The 23,985-nt window shown below is 43.0% G+C and overlaps 2 protein-coding genes across 3 annotated transcripts; one reads left to right on the forward strand and one right to left on the reverse strand.

Moving 5' to 3' along the window:
- The first annotated feature begins 6,368 nt into the window (after positions 1–6,368).
- LOC113232020 (importin subunit alpha-7) lies at positions 6,369–15,270 on the forward strand. Of its 2 annotated transcripts, none has more exons than XM_026466640.1 (10): positions 6,369–6,387; positions 6,624–6,797; positions 7,356–7,568; positions 8,355–8,578; positions 8,654–8,763; positions 8,838–8,991; positions 9,059–9,391; positions 9,461–9,627; positions 9,694–9,907; positions 14,924–15,270. In XM_026466640.1, exons 2-9 carry the CDS (start codon positions 6,624–6,626, stop codon positions 9,882–9,884), a joined length of 1,566 nt encoding a protein of 521 aa, XP_026322425.1. In that variant the 5' UTR covers positions 6,369–6,387; the 3' UTR covers positions 9,885–9,907; positions 14,924–15,270. The 2 variants fall into 2 exon arrangements, with proteins under 2 accessions (XP_026322425.1, XP_026322426.1); XM_026466641.1 differs by lacking the exon at positions 14,924–15,270 and adding an exon at positions 14,868–14,886.
- Positions 15,271–15,404: 134 nt separating this feature from the next.
- On the reverse strand, positions 15,405–18,193 carry LOC113232019 (venom carboxylesterase-6-like). Its single transcript, XM_026466638.1, has 4 exons — positions 18,100–18,193; positions 17,802–17,953; positions 16,287–17,599; positions 15,405–16,205 (listed from the first exon to the last, which is right to left on the reverse strand). Exons 2-4 carry the CDS (start codon positions 17,949–17,951, stop codon positions 15,992–15,994), a joined length of 1,677 nt encoding a protein of 558 aa, XP_026322423.1. The 5' UTR covers positions 17,952–17,953; positions 18,100–18,193; the 3' UTR covers positions 15,405–15,991.
- Positions 18,194–23,985: the final 5,792 nt, after the last annotated feature.

Raw genomic sequence — 23,985 nt, forward strand, 5'->3', positions numbered from 1 at the left:
TCACACACCTGCCTTGCGTGGAGGGCGCCTGGCGCCGGGGTGGCGGCGAGGCGCGGCGCGCCTTATAAGACGCCGGCGATGGCGACGCGTGTCGTGCAGGCGGCTGGGCCGATGAAGGCCTTGATTGGTCTTCTAATGCTCTAAGGCGCGCGAACATCTCGTTCATATCGCGCCTAAACCCATTATCCGGGGTTCGGGTACGCTCCCGATACCTACTTTGTCGTCGATCTCGACTTCGGCGGCGACTATGACGATGCTCGCGGTCCGACATCTTTTCGTCAAACAGCCAAAACACAAAGGGGCGTGTAGACAAGAATTACGGGATAAATCCCGTAAGATTCCCGCAAGAATCCCACTTCTGATCTTGGGAATTTGACGAAAAGTTATTTTTTTAAAAACAAATTGATACGAAAAGAATTTTAATTTTATAACGAAAAAATATTTGAAAAATAATACGACACAATAACGTGTTAGCGCAGCGAAGGATGGAGCAGAATAGCGAGCGTTCGTTTTTGAATGATATTTTGCAGTTGGCCGCTGATGGCCTTTACTGCGCCACCGGAGAAAAAGGGCGAGCTGAAGGCTCATAACCCCCAAAATAAACTTAAAGCTAAGTAGCGGGCCTGAGGGCGCCCAGGTGGGCACGGACCTCGGCTCAGGGCGCTACTGGAGACTTCCGCCAGAAGGGCGTGCTGTTGGAGAGAATCTACCAGTGTATGTGCTAAAATGAGGGGCTCTACGACCTCGCCGACGAGGACGGTTGGTGCGTGCGGGACGGGACCGACTAGAAATCTGGTTGGCCTTCAAAGTGGCGAGAGTGATAGGGTCGTCAGGGTCGTTGAGGACTTCCCTTGGCCGACGGGTCCTACGTACGCGGTGGGGTTGTTCCCTGAGGGGGTCGTAAGAGGATGCAGCCACCACGAGGGGGTTGGGGTGGTGAGGAGCAGAGTCGAAGTATTTCCTCGATGCCTGTTTCATGAATTGGGCTATTGTGGGGAGTCGTAAGTCTATATGAAGGTTAGCGTTGCGCAGGTACCACGGGGCACCTGTCGCGTTGCGCATGAATCTATTTTGGAGAGCCTGCAAGCGGTGTATTAACGCGGGATTTGCCTGAGCGAAAGCGACGCTGGCGTACGTCATGATAGGGCGGATGCAGGTCGTGTACAGTCTCACCTTATTGCGAAGGGAGAGTTTACTATGCTTGTTGAGAAGGGGATGAAGCCGGCTCATAACAAAGTGGGCGCGATCGCGGACGGTTTTCACGTGTGCTTTGAATGACAGCTTCCTATCGAGCGTAACTCCTAAGTATTTGACCGTGTTCACCCAAGGGATTAGGCGGTCAAAGAGCGAGATCGGGGTGAGGTTTTGTACCCTACGACTGGATAGGTTACTTCGCGTGAAGAATACCGCCGCGCTTTTGTCGGGATTGACTTCGATTCTCCATCTGCGAAACCACTCGCCTAGGCGTGTGGTGGCAGATTGGAGAGCCGCGGAAACTAACTTGGAGCTGCGCGCCGAATAGTAGAGCGCAGTGTCGTCGGCAAAGAGGGCGAGATTTACTGCCTGATACTTGGGGATGTCGCAAGTGTACAAGGAGAAAAGGAGAGGCGAGAGGACAGAGCCTTGCGGGACTCCAGCTCTTACGGGGTGAGGGGAGGAGAGTGCGCCCTCAACTCGGTAGCGGAAAGAGCGGTTCGACAAGAAGTCTCGAATGATGTGCACGAGACGATCAGGCACGCCGAGTTTATACAGCTTGTAAAGTAAGCCGTTGTGCCAGACTTTGTCGAAGGCTTTTGCCACATCGAAGAAGAGGGCGCCGGTGGGCATGAAGCGGGGGCGATCGAAGCCTTCGGAGATGTGTTCCACTATCCGGTGCACTTGCTGGACGCATGAGTGCCTAGCTCTGAATCCGAACTGTTCGTCGGGGAGGAGATTGTGAGACATGACGTAGTCTCTGAGGCGGGCGTATAGGATGCGCTCATAGAGTTTGCCCATGGTGTTAAGCAGGGAGATGGGACGGTAACTGGAGGGCTCAGATGGAGGTTTCCCGGGCTTGTGAATACCGATGACCACCGCCTCTTAACACTTTTTCGTTAAAAATTGCAGTCAGGAGACAGATGAGGGGTGCAGAAAGCTGTTTAAGCACCTTGTTGGAGATACCGTCAGGGCCTGGGGCTTTGCGGGGCTTAAGGTCCTTTATGAGCGATTCTACTTCCTTTGGGGTGACCGGGGGGAGGGGAGGGTCGGAGGGCGGGAGGGTTGCTCTGAGTTCGACCTCGGAGTCCACCTGGAGGAGGTGGGTCGGGTCGACCGGCTCTAGGCTGGGGGAGCACTGGGCTTCGAGGCTGACGGCCAGGCATTCGGCCTTTTCCTCGTCGTCAAATGCTGGGGTGCGGTTGGGTCGGTTAAGGGGGGGCATTTGGGCAACTGTGCCGGACTTGAGAGAGCGGGTTAGTTGCCAGAAGGCTTGGTGGGTGGGCTCGAGCCCTTCTAGGAGCTTTTCCCATCGACTTTGACGTACCTCGTCCATACGCGTCTTTACGTCCCTCTGTAAAGCCCGCAGGAAACGACGGTTTTCGTCGGTGGGGTAAGAGTCGTAAGCACGAGTGGCTGCGTTCTTTTCCGTTAGAAGGGCACGCACATCCTCCGGTAGGTTCCAGCGACGGTCGTCCGTATCGCCGGTGCCGGCCGGGAGCTGTTACAAACGGCGGTTTGAATGTGTCCATCTAGCCGGTCAATAGCACAGTTGGCGTCTACGACTGAAGAGATCTCGTCCGGAATCTGAACTAGGTGTTCAGACTCGAGGAAATTGAGGTCATGACTCAACTTCTCCCAGTCCAACACCGATTTAACGGGGGCGCAAGGGTCAGGGGGGGCTATGTCCGAACGAGGGGAGAGGTGAAAGAGGACAGGGCGGTGATCGGAAACTAATTCGTGAACGACGTGGATTGAGTCTAATCTGAGGTTAATATTTTTAAATAAAGCTACGTCTAGGATGTCGGGGCGGTAATTTACGTTATGCGGATAGTGGGTGGGCTCTAGAGGTGCAATTATATCGAAATGCATGGATTCGGATAGCGTCATGAGGGTGTTACCGCGCGGGTTGGTGGTGTTACAATTCCATGCAGTATTTTTGGCGTTGAGGTCGCCAGTCAGAATTACTGAATCTCCTAGGGACAAGAGGGCTTGGAGGTCTTCGCGAATTAGTGAACGGGAAGTATCAGGGGAGAGATAGGCCGAAATGAGGGTGATCGGTGGGTGGCCGGTGAAGCCGAGCCGACACGCCGATGCTTCGATGTACGTTGTAGGGGGTGGGTCGAGGGGGATGCAGTGAAGTGACCGTTTGTAGTATATAATGGTACCGCCGAGGGGCGAGTTCAATCTATCGTTGCGTACCGCGCAATAGTTGGCAAACATGGGGGTTCGTGCGGAGGGTTTAAGGAAGGTTTCTTGGATTAACAGGACATCGAGTTGGTGGTCTGTGAGGAAGGTTCGAACTTCCTCGCGTTGGCTTGATAAGCCATCCGCGTTGAAAAAGCCTAGCTTTAGTGATCGTGGCTTGACTCTACTCCTACTGGTTAGTAAGTCCATTTAGAGGGAGAACGAAGAGGCGGAGAATTTGCTCAGTGATTCTATGAGCGAGCTGAAACGCGACATGGCTTGGAGACGGGCAGTGCCGTTTCCGTCAGTGGCGCGGAGGAGTGTAGCTAGATTTTTAACTTCGAAGACGTCGAAGGTGCTAACAAAGTGGCTCACGAGGGCCAGGTCGTCCTTAAGGGAGTGAGTCGCGGGTGGTATCGCGGTGGGTCGATGCGCAGAAGGCGCCGATTGTGCTTTTGCCTTAGGGGCAGCGGAGGCGATGGGGCTAGCCTGCTTAGGAGCGGCGGGCGCAGGGGCGTTGGCGCGGGGGATTGCCCATGGTGATTGGGGCGATAGTGGGGCTGTAAGGGCAGGGCTGATGGCCGGGAAGTCGCGGATGGACATAAGGGGCTGAGGTTGTGCCCTAGTCTGCTGATGGGCCGCAGTGCGCGCCGCCACCTTGTGGTTAGGGCGGGGGGCCTTAGCACAGCCGCGATAGTTCGCGGTGTGGGACTCTCCGCACAGAACACACCGAGGAGGCTCGGTGCACTGGGACCTATCTTTAGGCCTAGGGCAGGCTGAGGTCGCGTGGGGGAGTGCGCATTTAACGCAGCGGGGTTGCGAGCGGCAATTACGGGCCGAGTGCCCGTACAGTTGACAATTGTGGCATTGTCCGGGCATGCCACGTTTGCGAGGAGGCTCAACGGTTAAGCCGGTGAGTTGGCAACAGGTAGTCAGGTTGAAGACCTTCTTACCTTCGGGTGTGAGGGGGAGGACGGCGAGTACCATGTCGTATGGTTCGCGGGAACGGCTCTTGTACATTCGGTGAACCTCATGTACCGGGAGGTTTTGTGATTTCAGGTCCGCGGCGATGACCTCTGCATCTAGCTCCTTTGGGAGCCCGCGGATGACGACGCGGAGAACGCGTTCTTCGGGGAGTGTGTACGTGTAGTATTCTACACTCAAGTCATTTAAGAGACGGGTGAGTCGGCGGTGGTCCGACGACGATTGGACCTTGATGTTGATGCCAAGCTCGGACGCCTTGGCTTTCAAAATATTTATCCCTAAGCTGTTGCAACGGGTTGATATTTCGCCCCAACGGGCCTTTGAGCGGATTACTATTAGCGGTGGGGCTGGTTCGGTGGGTTTTGGTACCGGCGCGGGTGCGGGTGGCTGCTTGGATACGCGGGGGGAGAGGGGTCTGTCCTGCGCGGAGGACGGGCGGGAGTTAGCCTTTTGGGCTTTTATTGCCTTAGGGGCAGGGGAGTCTGATGTTTTGGCAGCGCGGGAGCGCTTGCCCTTTTTACCCTTGACGAGGGTGTATTCCGTGGAGTCGTCGGAGTCAGTGGGTAAATCGGATTCCTCAGAGGACTGAGGAGCAATGTCCATCTCCTGAAGGGAGGGGGAGGGGGGCCTAGGGACGTCGGGAGACGCGGGCGACGGTAGCACGAGGCGTGCTGGGGACATAACGATCGGGCGGCGGGGGGCGGGGTGCTGATAGGCAGCCAAGTCGGGAAAAGCGGACAGGGCGGCGTCGCGTATGTGTTCGTTTGATAAGACCCATCGCAAGAGTTGCGACGGGTCGAATGCGGCGGCCGGAAGGGCCATACTAAACTCGGCCAACGAGGCCGGGTCCTATCATTATAACCCCCTAGGAGGGGGGCTCTACTGGGGCCTAGCTGAGAATTACCACCTCTTCGGAATGCGTTCCCCCGAGAAGAAAAGGCGCAAGAAACTCGAGGGCAGTCGCGTCTAGCTAAAATCGCACGTGTTAAATATAAAGTGGGGCAGGGGAGGACTCGCGGGAACACAGGCGGTCTCTCCTTGAGAGAGCCTCCAGCTTCGTTGGCACCGTTAGGTTTCCACCGGATAGCGAACCAAGATGCGAAACACTCTATGAAACTAGTAAACAAGATATGAAACTTAGTGTCGGCGTTCTGAAAAGAACCCACGACTAGGTAAGCTGAAAGGGAAGAGATAGTATTAGTAAATGTTGATAACACAAGTACGGAAAGTAAAATAAGTAAAGAAATACTTAGTAGCGGAGCACCGGGCCGGCGTTCTGAAAAGAACACGTGCGACCGGGTGAGCGCAGGTAGGCCGCGGCAGCGGCGGGACGGACAAAAGGCGGGCACGACCGGGCGAGCGGTCGGACGAGCGGAGCAGGTACCTGAAACACAGCCGACTGGGATGAGTGACAGTGTCTGAATCATGCACACAGCGAGCGTTCGCCTGTCGCCGCTGCCTTTTATATCATCGGGTTCGGCGGCGGTCGAACCCTCTCCCATCCCGCCTTCTCATCTCCAACAATAATATAATTTTTTTAAAAGCACACCGTAAGGGAATGTTGAAATAATATTCTAGAATATTATTTTGAATTATTACTTAATATTGGGGTGTAGTATCTCGAAATATTATTTAATATTATACGATGACATATTCGAAAACTTAAAAAATAAAAAATGCCACCGAAATTAGGTAAACTAATCTCAAAATTACCCAGTTACGCTTCGAAGAACTTATTAGTAATTTATTAGTTCACTTCGGAACTACACAACGAAGGTTTATTTTACTTTCCCATTTTTCTGAACGTATCAATAATATAATTACCTATATTTTTATTACTCACTCAAATTTTACCATTCATTCATTTGACAAGGACAACTTCCTCGTCGTTCTTTCTGTCTAATCTAAAGTGACGTGATTTCATGTTTAAAGTGAAGTCAAAATTTGGAATTAATTGATGTTGTATTAACTGGCGGAACAAAGCACAGTACTTTATTTTACACATTTGTTACTTTTACCAATGTAAGTACTATCCTAACCACGAAGGGTAAATAACAGATTACTATTAACTTTGCTGATCATTTTCATTCGCAAAACATTGTTATTATAAATTTTATCCTGTGTTTCGTGTTTCGTATTACGTATGCTTTAAAAGTACTTCTTGTGTATTATTTTGTCGCTGTTGAGTATAGTCAGATTCTGGTGAATGGCACACGTTATGATTGCATAGTCGATCATGATTGTTACTCACATTTCAGATGTCCGGTGGGCACAAACATCGCTACAAGAACGCGGGGCTGAGCGCCGACGAGCTGCGTCGTCGGCGCGAAGAGGAGGGGGTACAGTTGCGGAAACAGAAGCGAGAACAACAGTTGTTCAAACGAAGAAATGTCAATCTACCAGCACCTAATGCTCCAGAAATAGCCTTACAGGTATAAAGTCTTCTTTCTGCAACATTTTGAAACATGCTCTGCCGTCGTTAATTGAAATGGCTCTTGTGACAAAAAGTGTAAACCAAGAAAATAGTGTTTAAAGATATGAAATGTTAATAAAGCCTACTATTCTCTTGCGGTAACTTCATATCTTATCGAACTAGGATAAAATTTAAGTAGTGACCGGCCTTTTTTTACTGATATCGGCAGTATACATAACAATTTTCTTTAAACATCACATGTGCTCTTTCAACTAATGGCAGCAGTGTTGTAATGTAGGTGCACACATTAGTGCCAAAATAGTGTAAACAGTATCAATCAAAAATTTTGAAAGACAGGTTTCTTCTTTCAAATGTTATGGCCCCATCCAAATAGTCAATGATTTTGCCAATGTCAAGTAAAAATGACTATGTGAGGTATTGTGAGGTAAAAATGGCTATGTGACTATGTGAGGTAGATTTTGTAAAAAATAATATAAAAATATGGCGAATGACGCCATTTGCTAGGCCAGTGCCAAGACAGGTTTAATGTTAAAGATATCACAATTTATTTTTTCAGGATGATATAAATATCTCACAGTCTGATGATATCACACCAGCAATGGTAGCAGCTCTATACAGTGATAACCCACAGGAAAAGGTGTCTGCCACACAGAAATTCCGCAAGTTACTCAGCCGTGAGCCAAATCCACCTATAGATGAAGTGATACGAACAGGGATTGTTCCCAAATTTGTAGAGTTCCTTACGGACAATTCTAATCCCACACTACAGGTAAGTCAAAGTCCCATCATATATCACAATATTGTGTCATAATTATTAATACAAAGGTTGAACACTTACAAAAAATCCTTCCATCCGGCTGGTTGAACCCGGCCATGCTAGATGCTATGCCAAGTAAGCCACGGAATGAACCATTTTCAGGATTTTACAGTTGTTTCCATGTGTTGCAACAAACATCTTTGTTTTGGTTTTTAATGACTTTTTTGCTGTAGCCATCTGAGAAATCTATTTCTTCATTCTATACTTGTTTTCTATTGTGTCATATTTTTATATTGTAATTCTTCCTTACTATGAAACAATAAAAAAGTAAATATAATGCACACACTCATAGCCCGCTTTAGGGAAAGGACACTGAGGGTCGTATTCTAGAACTCTACTCAATGCTCAAGTCAGGGTTTGAGTATTGCAGTGAGCATTGAAAATCATACTCAAGTCCTTGCCATTAGGGTCGTATTTCCAGTGCTTGAAATCATACTCAAGTCTGCGCAAGTCCTGACTTGAGCATTGAGTAGAGTTCTGGAATACGACTCTAAGTGAGCATAGAGACTAGTAAAAAAACATTTGGCAATGTTGCATTTCATTTATCTGGTGCCAGTGAGTGCGCTTTTAGTAATGCCCTAATGAATGGTTTCAAATTTCAATCAATTTGAGGCTGTCGAGTCTTTAAAGATGACATGTACCAATTGTAGTATGAATATTGTGTGACCATGGCGGCCAAGGGAAAAAGCAGCAACGTACGGCACGGTACTCGTAGTTGAAGCGGGACGGCTGTCGCAGTTCGAGGCGGCGTGGGCGCTGACGAACATCGCGTCGGGGTCGTCGGAGCAGACGCGCGTGGTGCTGGAGTGCGGCGCCGTGCCCGTGCTGGTGGCGCTGGCGGGCGGCGCGGTGGCCGACGACGTGCGCGACCAGGCCGTGTGGGCGCTGGGCAACGTCGCCGGCGACTCGCCGCGCTGCCGCGACGCCGTGCTGGCGGCCGGCGTGCTGCCGCCGCTCATCCAGTGCGTACCTCGCCTGCGCCGCCGCGCCCCCGCCCGCCCCACTGGCCGCTTACAGCTCTTTTACCTCGCCCGCAGGATACTCAACAAGTACACGCGGCAGTCGATGACCAGAAACGCCGTTTGGACGCTGTCGAATCTGTGTCGGGGTAAAAACCCGCCGACCGATTTCGAGGCGGTAGCGCCGGGTGAGTGTCCAGCGACCGGTCGGCGGCGTCGGCGGCGCTCGCGCGAGCCCGACGAGCACACGCACGGGTTGCAGGTATCCCGGTGCTGGCGCGGCTGCTGCACCACGCGGACGCGGACGTGCTGAGCGACGCGTGCTGGGCGCTGAGCTACCTGTCGGACGGGCCCAGCGAGAAGATCCAGGCCGTGATCGACGCGGGCGTGTGCCGGCGCCTGGTGGAGCTGCTGATGTGAGTGCGGGGCGGGGCGGGCGGGGCGGGCGGGGCGGGGCGGCCCTGACGGTGCGCTCGCCCCCAGGCACAGCAAGAGCACCGTGGTGTCGGCCGCGCTGCGCGCCGTGGGCAACGTGGTGACGGGCGACGACGCGCAGACGCAGGCCGTGCTCAACTGCGCGCCGCTGCCCGCGCTGCTGGCGCTGCTGCGGCACGCCGCCGAGCCGCTGCGCAAGGAGGCCTGCTGGACGCTGTCCAACATCACGGCCGGCAACGCGCACCAGATCCAGGCCGTCATCGACGCCGACATCTTCCCCACGCTCGTCGACATCCTGCGCCACGCCGAGTTCAAGACGCGCAAGGAGGCCGCCTGGGCCATCACCAACGCCACCAGCGGCGGCACGCACGAGCAGATCAGGTCCTCGTCCGCCGGCCGCGGGCGGTGCCGAAGCGGTGCGGAATTGGCGACATCGGTTTCGTTGCGCAGGTACCTGGTGGAGCAGGGCTGCATCGCGCCGCTGTGCGAGCTGCTGACGCTGACGGACGCCAAGACCGTGCAGGTGGCGCTCAAGGGCATCGACAACATCCTCAAGGCCGGCCAGAGACACGACTGCCGCGACAACCCCTACGCCGTGCTCATCGAGGAGTGCTTCGGTGCGTGCCGGCGTCGGCGAGTCGCCCCGCGGCGGCGGCGCTCGCTGACGCCCGCGTCTGTTCCAGGGCTGGACAAGATCGAGTTTCTGCAGTCGCACGAAAACCTGGACATCTACCAGAAGTCGTTCGAGATCATCGAGAACTACTTCGGGTCGGAGGAGGAGGACGGGCGCTTGGCGCCGGCCGTGTCGTCCACCTCGGGCCAGTTCCGCTTCGACGCCGACCAGGCCGTGCCCATGGGCGGCTTTCACTTCTAACGCAGACCCCAAGTAACACTCTTGTAAGCTCCGAGCAATTTTGTTCTTGATCAATTGCAATGTCGAGTGCGGCGAGGCTTCCGTGTTCATTTTACAGTGTGGACACATCGGAGTGATCCATTGACATGGCAGCGTGACCATGGTCGAGTTTTGAAATTTGACTATTCAGATAAAAAGTCGCCATTTGGTCGGTTCTAGTCACTAAACAAAACTAGATTTAGTCAGTCCGCTGTTCAAAAGTTATAAGGGTATTTTACTGTCCATGCTGGAATAAGCTTAAGCCAGCAACACCATTTGTCAATCTCGAGAACCACAACACCTAGCTTAGATCTGATTACACTAAAAAAAACGTCGTGATTTAGTCTGTTCCAGTCGTAAAAAACTAGATTTAGTTGTTATGACGTTTTGAAGTTATATGGATGTTGTACCTCCACCTTGGAATAAGCTTATTCCGTCGGCGGCACCATTTTCTGCCGTGAGACTGCGCAGCTCTTTCCTTTTGAGCTTGATGAATTTACAAGATAGACTGGCGTTAAGCATGGGGAGTGCTTCCCTAGCCTATCTTCAAACCGCAAGGGTTGTCCAGACAGACATACATCTAAAAAGACGCCGCAATTGTACCTACTTCGCGTGCGCAATGTAAGCTATAAACGCTTAATTGCTGCTGCTACGCTTCAGAACGCGCCCGGCCGTTAACGTAGTTCTACATCAGTCGAAAACGGGAAAAATGCCTAATTGTGCCATTAGAAACTGCAAAAACGCCACAGCTGTGAGAAGATAAACAGGAACGTTTCAAATCAAATCATTTTATTAGTCCTCTGGCTACAATAAAGATGTTAACATCATTGACCTACCAATAAATGGACATCGTGTCTAAAACCACGAAAAAAAATATCCGAAGTTAACCTATACAAACGTAGTGACATGTAACGAAATATAAAAAACTAAAACATTTAATTTAAATTGTAACGTCATTGCAGTACTACCTAATTTTGCTTGCAACAAATTAAAGGCCCAAAACACCATATTCAGCTTCTTCTGGAAACTTAACGAAATGCTCCATATTTAGCTTCGACTGAAAATTACTTGAACACAAGAGTAATGGAGTAGCCTTTATCGTAAAAATTAATTAATTTTTATATATATTATTATGTCGAATTTTGTACAAACACATATACATACATACAAATATTACTACAAACGTAAAAATAAGCGTGTACTATAAGAAATGTACCGATATTCCAACTAAATGTAAACTCAAATATCCGTAATTCTGAAAACTAATTTATACTAAAACCGTCACGCTTTCGAGTAATTTTGATGCTTTACATTACACAAAGCCAAAATTAGCTTTTGTTTTGTAATCTTACCAAAAAATATATTTGACATTATGAAAATTCGAGCTAACGTTATTTCGGGTAAATGTATTTTCTGACTTCCGATAGGTAATCCCAAGCCGTAAAACGAGTACAACAATATTTAGTTAGTTATTGCTAACGTTTAATAAAAAAATCATTTTAAAAATAAGATTAAAATCAAAGCGACTGTATAGTTTCTTTGTTTTAAATATTTCAATCGCTTGTGGTTTGAATAATTGAAAATGACCAAGAAGTTTATTTATGCTTCTTGAAACTGACGTCATAGGTCTTTTTCCATTTTATGCTTCTTGAAACTGACGTCATAGGTCTTTTTCCATTTTATGCGCATGTAATGTGTAGAAAAAGAACAGCTAGCTATTTGATTATTTTGTCATTTATATTTACGATTCATTTATATATAAATTAAATACTATAAAACTGCACAAAATAACACTTTTGAATGAGAACTATGATAACACAATATATTTGTTTAGTGAAAATATGATACAAAATCCTGTTTTTACACTTTACTGCAGTATTTTTTTTTAAAGTTAGTATTATTGGTACTGCATGATTGACAAACGCGCTGTCAGTCGAACAAACGAAGACTGTTGCGCGATTGACGCTCTGTATGCGATTTTAACGCCCTACAGGTGCGGACACTTTTTAGCGCGAACCCGACGTCCATTTATTGGTAGGTCAATGGTTAACATTATTTTATGGTCGCCATGACGTACCATCAAGACATACGAAATGTAATTATACTTGTCCAATACTTCTAAATAATAATAATAATACGAGCTCAGAAAAATAAAGTTCATAATAATAATAATGCCATTGCCGGGAAATACCGCGTCTCCCATTTAAAAATTCAAAATTTATCTTTTAGGGCTTGGGAGAGGATAATAATCGTGAAAATAGGCATGAATCACTGATTGTAGACTTCTACCTTCACAGGACAGTGAAAAACCAAGTCTTAAAATCTACAACGGTTAGGACATCAAAACAAAAGTAATTAAATTAAAATAAAATAATAAATGTAAATCAATTAATATCATACAGTCACGTTCGTCTCAATAATAAACAAACTAGTGTGAAATTAATTGCCAAAATGCCTTTAATGTATAAAATGATTTTTCAATTAAATAGTCAAATCATCTGCGTTTAAATGTGACTGTCAGGATGGCTGGTCGCCTGTCGACCAGTCTGATTGCTGAGTGCCTGATTAAATTAAAAAAAGCAAAAGTTTTTAGTGCTTTATTGCCATAACACAAAGGGCAGGCGTTGATACTTCTTCGTAAAATTTTCAATCGTTTATATTCTTTTAACTAATGTAGATAGGAAGTGTATACCTTTAATTCGTGAAAGTAGCAAATAGGTAGCAATCATTGGTAATACATACTTCTGGAAAATCTGCTCCCTTCATGCTGAACAAAGTGGCGACCAGCCGTCCTGATGTCAGAATGGCTGGGCAATATTTTTTTTAATTTCTGAGAATATATCAGATAAGATTATATTTGATTTTTTAAATTAAGAAATTGCAGTAACACGAATGATTTTCTCATAAACATAAATGAAAAAGACGGCACAGTAATGAGAAATTATTATTACAACACCCTTTTTATCGTTCACAAAAGAACATTTAACAACATGTAACAAATATTTTAATATAACTTCTTGTATCAAAATCCTTCTCATCCGTTTAAGACATCTATCCATCTATATGTAATTAATAAATAAATCAAAATAAGTATTTTGTTAATGTCATATAAACTTTGTTGTACATCAACATATCGTCATCACCACCATCAACATCATCAAAATTAGGGCGACGTGGAACCGGCTCCCATAAATGAGAAATTGCCCACTTTTTTAATTTTTATTTATTACTGTGACGTAATAAAGTAGTCTTTTTTTGTGTAACACAGACTAAGCAAGCAAGCAATCATATTAAATAAATAATGCTTAGCATTCATGTAATAACAAAAGTTATTGAAAGGGACACATTTTTGGAGGTTATCTGAAAACGACCGTTACACGTTTGAGGTGTTGAAGTGCATAAATAAAAGAAGATAGTTTATTTAGTATTTTTTGTATATTTTCTTTCCAATTCAAATGTGTATCCAGATCTATTCCTAGCAATGTAGCAGAATTTACAGTTTCTATTTTAGTATTTCTATATTTATGCGATATTTGTAACGCTGATTTTTGATAGGGTTTGAATTGGATAATTTTAGTTTTGTTGAGGTTAAGTTGCAAGTTGAGTATACCTAGCCAGTTTACAATTTTATCTAATATTATATTTAGTTTTATTTCTAGATTTCTAATATTAGAACAAGTGATTAGATTAGTGACAGAAATGTCATCATCGAAGAGGACACATAGATCATCCAGTATATTTGGGAGATTATTTATATAGATGAGAAACAGAATGCATCCCAAAACGCTACCCTGTGGAATAGAGCCAGTCGCAAGAGCTCTATCAGATCTAGTTTGTGTGATTTTGCCTGTCTCAAAGTCAGTATTTCCTATTTCTACTTTTTCCCCGACCCTTGTCTGGCCAATTTATCTGCGGCGTCGTTGCCATGTGAGCCGCTATGTCCTGCGATCCAATGTAGGGTTACATGGTTGTGTGTACACACCTCTGTGAATGCTCAACAGTTACACCAATTTAATAACGCACACACTCAACATAGCCCCGCACTAGGGAAATCCTGTGTCGCGAGTGCCATGGACAGACACATAGACAAACACAAATTACACCCAAACTCACGAGAGAAATAAAATGTAGGTCATACAAATATTTCTCCCGGCCCGGGAATCGAGCCTAGGACCTCTGCGTGGCAGTCCGGCAAGGTAACCGTTGGGCCACGGAGGCAGAGCAGAGAATTTGCAATAGAATATGACTTGCGCTATAAATTATATTAGTAGTCGTTCTTTATTCAATTAAGTCGCGTCTCGTTCGTCTCATGTAAGCCAGGAGCCCAACACGACATACATACACCAATAAATATCATGTCAATCGATTAATCCTAATATCATTATGGAAAAGTAACTGCATATTTTTTGCAAATTTGCTTGTATAGAAAACTAAAATTATTAAAACCTTCAAATAAAAAAAATGCTGTGTATTATGCAAAATTTGTATATCGCCTGCTTGCCAGAACGTGTTATCTCTCATACATTGACATATATAATAAATAACACATTGTTCTGGCAAATGGGCGATATGAACTCCGAGACTAACACAGGTATAAGCTTGAAATAATAAATCGATTGTATCTACTAGAACCGATTAATTCACGACTTTTTCTGGGTGTAATCAGATCGAAGCTAGAAGCTGTAGTTTTTGAGATTCAAAAATGCCGCCAGAATAAACTTGTTACAGCGTGGATAGTAAAACACCCTTATAACTTTAGAACGGCACGGCGGCGGCGGACAGACTAAATCTAGTTTTTTGCGTCTAGAGCCAAGTAAATGGCGACGTTTTATCTGGTTAGTCAAATTTCAAAAACTCTACCACGGTCACGCTGGAATAAGGCACGCAGATTGAAGTATTAGTCAACGTCAGTGTAAAATGCCTAAATATCAAACTCAAGACCATTTTCGTCGTTCACATTACGAGGCGCGGCCAAGTGCAGCGACGGCAGGAGAATGTAGGACGTGACGTCGTGCTTTCAGAGGCGGACCGCACTGGGAGCGCGCCGCGGCCTGCGGCTGCCAGGCGCGCCGGGCCCACTACACCGTGGTGTAATTATTTATTATGTTTTGCACCAACATCATGTATAGGTTTTAGAATTTATTAATTTATATTATGTATGATGAAAAAATTGACAAAGAATGTGCTTTCTTATTTTTTGCAACATGTAGATATTTATGTATTCATAGGTTCATTTATTTTGTAGTAAAAAGTTTATTTTGTTGGCCTCCATGTCGATATTTGTTACAAACTTGTATATTGTAAATGTTAAAGTAACATTTTTATTGTTCAACCTTATTACATGTTGGTACCAACACTGTTGGATTGTTTTTTCTTTGCATTGACTGCTCTGTTCTCGAGTCAATATATTTCTCAAACGGTGCTTTTTAAGTCTTTGGCGTTTGACTTAGCCAAATATAAAGACATAAAAATAGAAACAAAAGTTTTATTAAAGGTGCACAAATAACAACCGTAAATAAGAATAAAAATCGAGCAAACCTTCATAACAATGATAACTAAACTTGTTCATTAGTACACTGAAGCCTGTCTAAACATCACAGAACACACGTTTTATTTCTTCAATCAATAAAAAGTTATAATAGCGTTTGCGCTAAGGACTACAATTTTGACGCAATGTATATAAAACAAATAATGTGTGGCCGAGTGTACATATATTATTAAATAAAAATAGGTATACTAATGGACTAATCCAAAAAATAGCTTACATGTATACAAATATTCATATAATATATTCAGAAATAGATCTAAACAGAGTAGGTATCTGTCACCCACCACTAGTACTACTTGTATATAATAATGGGGGGGGGGGGCTAAGTGACATTGGTCAACAGTAAATGGCGTTTTCCACTTCAACATAAGAATAAAACAATGTCGCATACCAAACCCTATCTACCAGTGAATATGAACCATCATTAAAAACCCTGATATCTTAGTACCCTGAACAATGGTTAGGTGGTCCACCACTTTGCGTTCTAGGCAAAGTAAACCCGTAGCAATATGTGGTGATGTAGTGAATATATTTCTTGTTATTACCACGACACTCCTATATCATTAAAGTAAACAAGTACTCTGAGGAATGTGTGTTCTTCATGCAGTTTCTCCCAAAAAGCCATTCTGTCATGAAAAGGGTTCCTGCCTTTGGTGAGTTCCGATCCAATGCTAAGGTAATTTAGTTTGTCTTTGTGCTCAACTGGGTCCCATTTAATTTGCAGTAATGGGTCCTCCTCATCAGGTGTAGGATCACTGAAATTATAAAAATTAAATACAAACATTAGAGCCACTACCACTGTTACAGAAATTATTTTAGATGCATTTGTTTCATACCTATATTTAGCAAAATTAGTCCACATTTTCACAACTCTGCTTCTCATTATAATCGAGTCCCGACTGCCTTTAATGACCGAAGAGTTTGAGTGATTGTGGCAATTAAGACGAAACACAAATGGATAGTCAGCACAATGCCCAAGAGAATTTAAAAACTCCAAGTGGTCTGGTACAGACCATTCCCCAGCATAGTTTATGATGTAGTAATAAATGGGACACTCGGGTGCAAACTGACTATGAAGTTTAACAGTCTTGTTCACATAATAAAGAAAATAATAATCACTGAGCAGCTGTAAGTATTGGTTTCTGGTATCTTCAGTCAATGATTCCTCACCGTCCAAGTAAAACCTCAAAAGCTGCTGCCCAATGGCTTTTGACACTGTTGTGTCTCCTACCAATGGCCGAGGTACAATCAGACTCAAATTCTCATTATACTTTTCAAAATTGGTGTAGAAGTCACTCTTCATGTACTGCATCACAGATCCTTCAATGTTATTGCTACCTATTATAAAAGGCACTTTATTAAAATTCCCAGACTTAATAATAACTGGAGGGCTCTTGGTGAGAAATGCTGGTTGACCTTCAAACTCTTCCTCAATGCATGGCTTAAATATAGAATCAAAAGTGTCATTTTTGTCCAATTCGTGCAATCTATGTTCCAAGGCACATACGGCTTTCATTAGCTTTAATGCAGGAATAGATTTCAGTTCTTCAATTATTTCCATTTTGCATGTTTTTGTTACTCCTAGTTGTTTAGCTAGCTCCATCACGGGCTGATAAGGGTTTTTAGCAAGAGACCAATTGTTTAAAGCGCTGGCACTTTGAAGTATTGCTTTATGAAACAAGCCAGAGGCCATGGGAGACAGCATCAAGAGATGGATGCATGCCCCTCCAGAGCTATTACCAAACAATGTCACATTCTGTGGGTCTCCTCCAAATGCACTGATATTTCTCTGGACCCACTTTAGGGCCATTACTATGTCCTTCAGTCCATTATTTCCTGGGGCTGTGAAATCATTAATGGACAAAAATCCAAAAGGCCCCAATCGGAAGCCACATCGCACAAATATTATATTTTGATCAATCAATAGTGTGGGGTCACAAATATTGTCCATGTACCAAGCAAAGCCACATCCACCTATCCAGAACATGACAGGCAAGGGCTTATTTGGCTTCATAGTGGTAGTTGACACCTCCAAATAAAGGCAGTCTTCTGAACCTACAATTTTGTGGTGTAATGAGAAGCATATTGGCAGTGGTGCAACTTTGGTGCAGTCCATCACCTCAGTCCATGGCTTGATAGGAGATGGTGGCTACAAACAGACTGGCTTATAAAAATTTGATAGTTTTTTAACAATAATATTGATAAAGCTACTTCTTACCACAATATTTGCCTATGGTCAATTAAAACTTAGGTATTTCTCATGATGAATTCATTAACATTACTTTATGTAGACACAATTATTACACTACAATGCAACAAACACTCGGCATACCTTCAAGTTACTTACTCACCATAAATCGTAAACACCCAGTCGGTGGCTTAGCGTAAGGTATGCTTTTGAAGTTGTAATAGGTCTTCCCATCTCTCTTATCTAGGTAGCCTCGCACGGGACCGTCCTTCGTGTACACCACGTACAATAACTCCTCGGAGATCGAACTCATCTCTACAAAATATCAAAGTATAACCTAATAACAAACATTATCGCTGAGGTCGGGATATTTATGTATCACTATCATAATTTATCTCTACAGATAGGGTGACGAAATAATTTGAAATAAGGTATTATTGAGTTATTAGTACGGTCCTTACTAAGGCTTCTCGAAGATCAGCAATATCGTTGTTAGGAGTTGGAGGAACGGATGCACAACGACGCATATCCATTTTAGTTTGACATGACAATTCAATTGAGACCAATTAATTACACTCAGAACCGCCAAATAGACATGTGTAAGTAATGTGAGTAATATTACAAAGGTGATATAACGCGACAGAGTACTGTGATATCACGCATCACTTTGGATAAATATGCATTACTTATAACATTATCCATTACATAGACCATGTCGGGGCACTCTGGGCGTTTCCCAATATTAACTAACTATAGTAAATATCTATATTAATAGCGCCACACAGCAAATTTTCGACGCACTACTTGATGGGACATTGCTAACCGTGCCGTAGTGTTACGTAGCGCTAAACACCCATTACGCGAAACAGTACGCGGCATGATGCAATGTAATGTGTGATTACCCGCGTGATGCATCACTCGGAAACAATACGCGCGTGATGCATTACCCGCGTGATGTATTACCTGAAACAGTACGCGTGATGCTAATGTTACAGAGTGATGTTTATGATGCGTGATGCTTAGTGTAATGAGTGATGGTGATATTACGGAGTGATGTTTATAGTCTAAGTAATACGAGTGATGTTGTAACGGTAACATCACGGAATAATGTTTGCTTATGAGACATCTCATGTGACAGTAATATTACGCGTAATGCAATGTTAATGCGTCTAATTTGGAATAATGCAATAGAACGATGTTTGTATTAGCATCCAAATTATTTAATAACTTACTAGATGGTGTAATCGAAATAAACCGTAGGCAATTTAAACTGAAATTGCATAATTTGTTAATCAATGCTTGATTAAATACAATGTTACAATATTTTGATTTTTTTACTTGGTAATCTAGAAGGAGATCGATACGCTTTCATACAATCTTGGGTCAAGATGTAAAAAGTTGAAGGTGATATCAATGAATAGCTTATATATTGTTATATCATCACTGGAAATTTTACGAAATTTGGCGATCTAAGAGCACATTATAAGAGATTTAGTATAAGTGAATTATGTAACAACTTATAATTAACGTCTGATTTTTGGAGTGCATTTGTTATTTTACAACTTACTAGATATAATAAACAGTAGACATTTAAAATGAAATTACATAATTTGTTAATTATTGCTTGATTAAGTACAATATTTTGATTTTTTACGTGGTAATTTATAATGTAAAATTTAACCAGGATGAGTGTAGGTTCCCAGACGGTTCTTAATATTTCGTAATTTTTGTTTGATTCTCTCGAGTAGTATGTAAGTAGATCTTGTTTATAATGTAAGTTTAAGTTCTAGAAATGCATGCTGTAAAGGGCCCGAAACGTCGGTTTGTTTGAAAAAACAAATATACGCGATTTAAATCCGGAAAATAGTTTCATTCCTATGTATAACAATCGCGAAAACCTAAGAACTCGATTTCTAGAAATGCATTTTGTAGGTTGTTTTAAGACGCATCGCGTTTTTAACCGACTTAAAAAAAGGAGGAGGTTCTCAATTCGTCGGTATGTATTTTTTTGGTTGTGTTAGACTGTGTGATATTGTGGGTAATAGTGATATTACAGTGTAATATCACTTTTACGGAAATGTAATGTGATATCACATTACTTTTCGAGGTACCTACTGTTTTGTGCACGTCTACCACCGAACACCACTATACTCTCAGAACATAGTGTATTATCTATGCCCGTCCTATTCTATGCTCAGAACTACACACATCAAAAGTGTCTAGGGATCAAGTGAATATTTTTGAAATAAAAATTATTTAAGCAATATTTACCAAATCCAGTCTTCCAGGACGACTTCTTACTTTAATGCTTATGTTTTATTTAACCGCTTACCCCTATATTTAATTAAAATAAACTAAAATTGATGTTTTTGCAAATTGTGGGAAAAAACTCAAATTAACGGCGTCAATTAAATGACAAAAAAATGGCGAAAATGATGATTTTGCTCATTTTTATTGTAAAGATAAGAAAAATTAATAATCTGTATTTCCACCATTAACACGAATCACACAATTACAGCGATTTGGCATGCTTAAGATGAGTTCATCAAAATCACTTTGGTCGCCCATGTGTTTTGTAACAAGTCAAAATATTGTTGTAGAGTATGTACGGTATGCATACTCGGCACAGCTCTTCTTTGAAGCATATCCCATGCGTGCTCAATTGGATTGAGGTCTGGCGATTGAGCAGGCCACGGCAGAACGTTGATACGAGCTTCGGCAAGAATGCGTGTTACGACTCTAGCCGTGTGTGGACGTGGGTTGTCATGCATTAGTTGAAATGAATCACCCAACTGGCCTCGCAAAGGGATGATAACATCTGAAACAATCCTCTCTGCGTAAACTTGAGCATTGAGGTTACCCCTGATCCAAATGAGATCGGTTCTTCCGCCGATCCAAATACCGGCCCATATCATTATTGTTCCCCCACCATATGAATGAACTTCCTGACAATATCTCAAACGTTCATGACGTCCAGATGTTCTCCAAACTCGAGTACGTCTTGTATCCGGTCTCATACCGAAGCGGGATTCATCCGAAAAGCACACATAGCGCCAGTCTTCTTCCTCCCAGTTTCTGTGTTCGCGAGCCCATCGTAAACGGGTCCTGCGATTGCAGGGTGCAATAGGTGGAACTCTGAGCGGCCTTCGGGATCGCAGACCCACTTCACGTAAACGATTTCGGATTGTTTGATCGCTTATTAGCAAGCCTGAGGAGCTGTGGAGCCTCGTAACCAACATCATGGCGGACATGGTACGATTCCGTCGAGCAGTATTTTGGATATACCGGTCCTGTCTGCGAGTCGTGATGCGAGATCGTCCTCCATGTCGCTCGGCCACGCTGCCCGTCATGCGATAGCGCGTCCAGAGGCGACTTATGACGCTCTGTGTAGTGTTAAGAGTGAAAGCCACAGCACGTTGCCTGGAACCAGCTTCCAACATTCCGACGGCTCGCATCATCACTTCTCGGGTTAAATGATGTCGTCTCTCCATAATAATGTAAATTGTTTCGGTTTCGATGCAGATATTGTAATGATTTTGTCAAAACGCTATAACTCATTTTTATACAAAACCACATTGACAATCGATTTTCTTCTTATTATCGAATTTTAAACAATATTCCTTATTTAAATGTTAAAACTCACTAAAAAGTATCAATAGCGATACAAAAAAGTTAATATAATTAACCCTAATTGCAGCAATACTCTTAAACGTACTTGATCCCTAGACACTTTTGATATGTGTATTATTGTCCCTTATTATTCTAAATCTATGCTGAGAACTGAGGAAAAAAATAATGAGTTAGAGGGTCGTATTCCAGAACTCTACTCAATGCTCAAATCAGGACTTGAATATGATTTAAAGCACTAAAAATTATACTCAAGTCCTGGCGTTTAGGGTCGTATTTCCAGTGCTTGAAATCATACTCAAATCCTGACTTGAGCAATGAGTAGAGGTCTGGAATACGACCCTTAAGTGTCGTCAGTCAAATCAAGTCAGGATTTGAGTATGGTTTAAAGCACTGGAAATAATACTCAAGTCCCTGCCATTAGGGGCGTATTTCCAGTGCTTGTGTTTCCAGTGCAATCCTGACTTGAGCATTGAGTAGAGTTCTAGAATACGACCCTAAGAACAATATCTTTCGATCCGGCTGGATTTGAACCAGCGTATTCAGCATACCAGGCCGACACTGCTTCGAATCCAGTCGCGGCAATGTTTCTCAGTGTTCGGTCTTTGTATTACTAATTATAACAAAGTAGTGGAGTAATTTCACAAAAAAAAAAATTATATCACTGCGATTTTCAATAAACTTCATGTTATTAAAATTTTTATTGTTTTTATTACGTTTTTAGAAAATAAAGTTTTAAATTAAACAATTTTTATCTTTAACTTTAAAAAAAATGTTTGATTAGTTTCATTATACATAGTGTAATTAATAAATATGAGCCAAATTGCCTTTATGGGCAGCCGGGCACTGTCTAAAATGGCTCGCTGGCAGCATACATATACATCGTTGTCCGGCAAAAGAAGCACGAAACTAGAATTAATGCAGTGGAAATTGTTGATTTGTAACCATTTGTTTAACGAAACTGGTTGTCAATTGTGTTTAAAAAAATGCTTTCTGTCTGCTCTCCCGATTATACATTGTATGTATGTACGGACAACGGCATATCAGACTACACATTTTTGTTCGAAAATCGCCTCCAGTGCAACGGAACAAGATACGTCAATGTGTAGCTTGATGTACTGGCGGTTCGTACAATGAAATATATTTAAATAGAATTTTATGTAAATATTTAAAATATTACATTTGAAACTGTGTAAGAGCGACAGGAAGATATTACTTTTCTTATGACACTATTGTCTATTTAGAAACCAAACTACTTTTATTGAAACTACAACAGCCCCCTCAATAAAAGTACGTTTCAAATACAAAAGGGAAGCTTGTTTAAATAACTTATCTCTTAAACCATTTTTAAACACACATACCTCAACAAATAATTGATAATAAGCAATAACACAAAACTTAGCAGCTATTTAACATAATATCTCCAGCCTTTTTGAACACTTGAGGAGTTAAGCAAGTAATTTGCCAATAATGATGGAGATGAGTATCTGGATGATGAAAGACAGCTTGAAACAGAACAAGATACGTATGCTTGAGACAGAAGGAGATGTTTGAAATAGAAGGAAGATGCGCAATCGGTTCATCGGTTGATTTTCGATGTCGCTTGAAGGCGGTGCATCATCACGCATACAGGTTAAAAGTCTTTTCCTGCATGTTCTATTATCTAAGCAAATTTTTAGCCTCTTACGCATTGACCTACAATGCACTTACGCCATTCCTTTCTCTGTTTTCTTTCTGACATGTGATCAATAGATAATATTTATTCTTTTCTCCTTTTCGCTTTCTGCAACGTACTTTTATATTTTTTCCCGATTGTTCCTTTCGCATTCTTTTTCTTACGTCTATATTTTCCTAACATTTTTTCGTGGGCTCCAGAATTCCCTACTAAAGTATATTTAAATCAAATTAATTACGTTGATATTATTTAAGTTAATAAAGAGCGTTCATTATTATATTGTCACTTCCATGGAAATTGTGTCACCTCTATGAATAACGGTAATCCACGTGGATGACGACCGAGGAGGTGACATTTTAAACTTAAATACAGTTTTTTCGTGACCTCAATTTCGATTTATAAACTACGATGAAATGCCTGGATGACGGTTATAATAGCTCATAATTTTACGATATCTGATAGATCTTAATTGAATAAAATAATCTGATACGTAATCCACAAAAGTGACCAAAATAGCATGCTAATTTTCGAAAAATCCTACCTTATAAGTCAGTGTGCCAAAACTATTATCCCGGTCATAGATTTAGGATTTTTTCGCTAATCCCGGTAGTGGCAAACTGTCAAAAACTTTCAAGATGGCATTGTGTTTGTTGATTTTTTCCATACTCCAAGGTTTGTTGTCTGTAATTGTTCAGAAACTGAGTTGACTGATTTAATCTACTATCGCTGCGTTCAATAAGTTTATGCATGGAGGTGACAATTTTTTCATGCACAAACGTAATGAAATATTTTGGATCCATTATTGTATTTATGTTGTAATTATTTTGTATTTTTTTTAGAAATTTTATTCTATGTATTATCGTAAAATAATATAGATTAGTTTATTTATTACAGATAAATATATTTAATATTAATTTGTATCATTGTAAATGGACTTCGCACACGACATGGAAGTGACATTTTCGTCACTTTCTTAATGATGATTTAAATAAATATTTATATGGTGTAAATATAAATAAAAGTCATATTGATATAAACTACCTCG

The sequence above is a fragment of the Hyposmocoma kahamanoa genome, unplaced genomic scaffold (assembly GCF_003589595.1).
Source record: "Hyposmocoma kahamanoa isolate Upper Pololo Valley unplaced genomic scaffold, ASM358959v1 66, whole genome shotgun sequence".
Lineage (NCBI taxonomy): Eukaryota > Metazoa > Arthropoda > Insecta > Lepidoptera > Cosmopterigidae > Hyposmocoma > Hyposmocoma kahamanoa.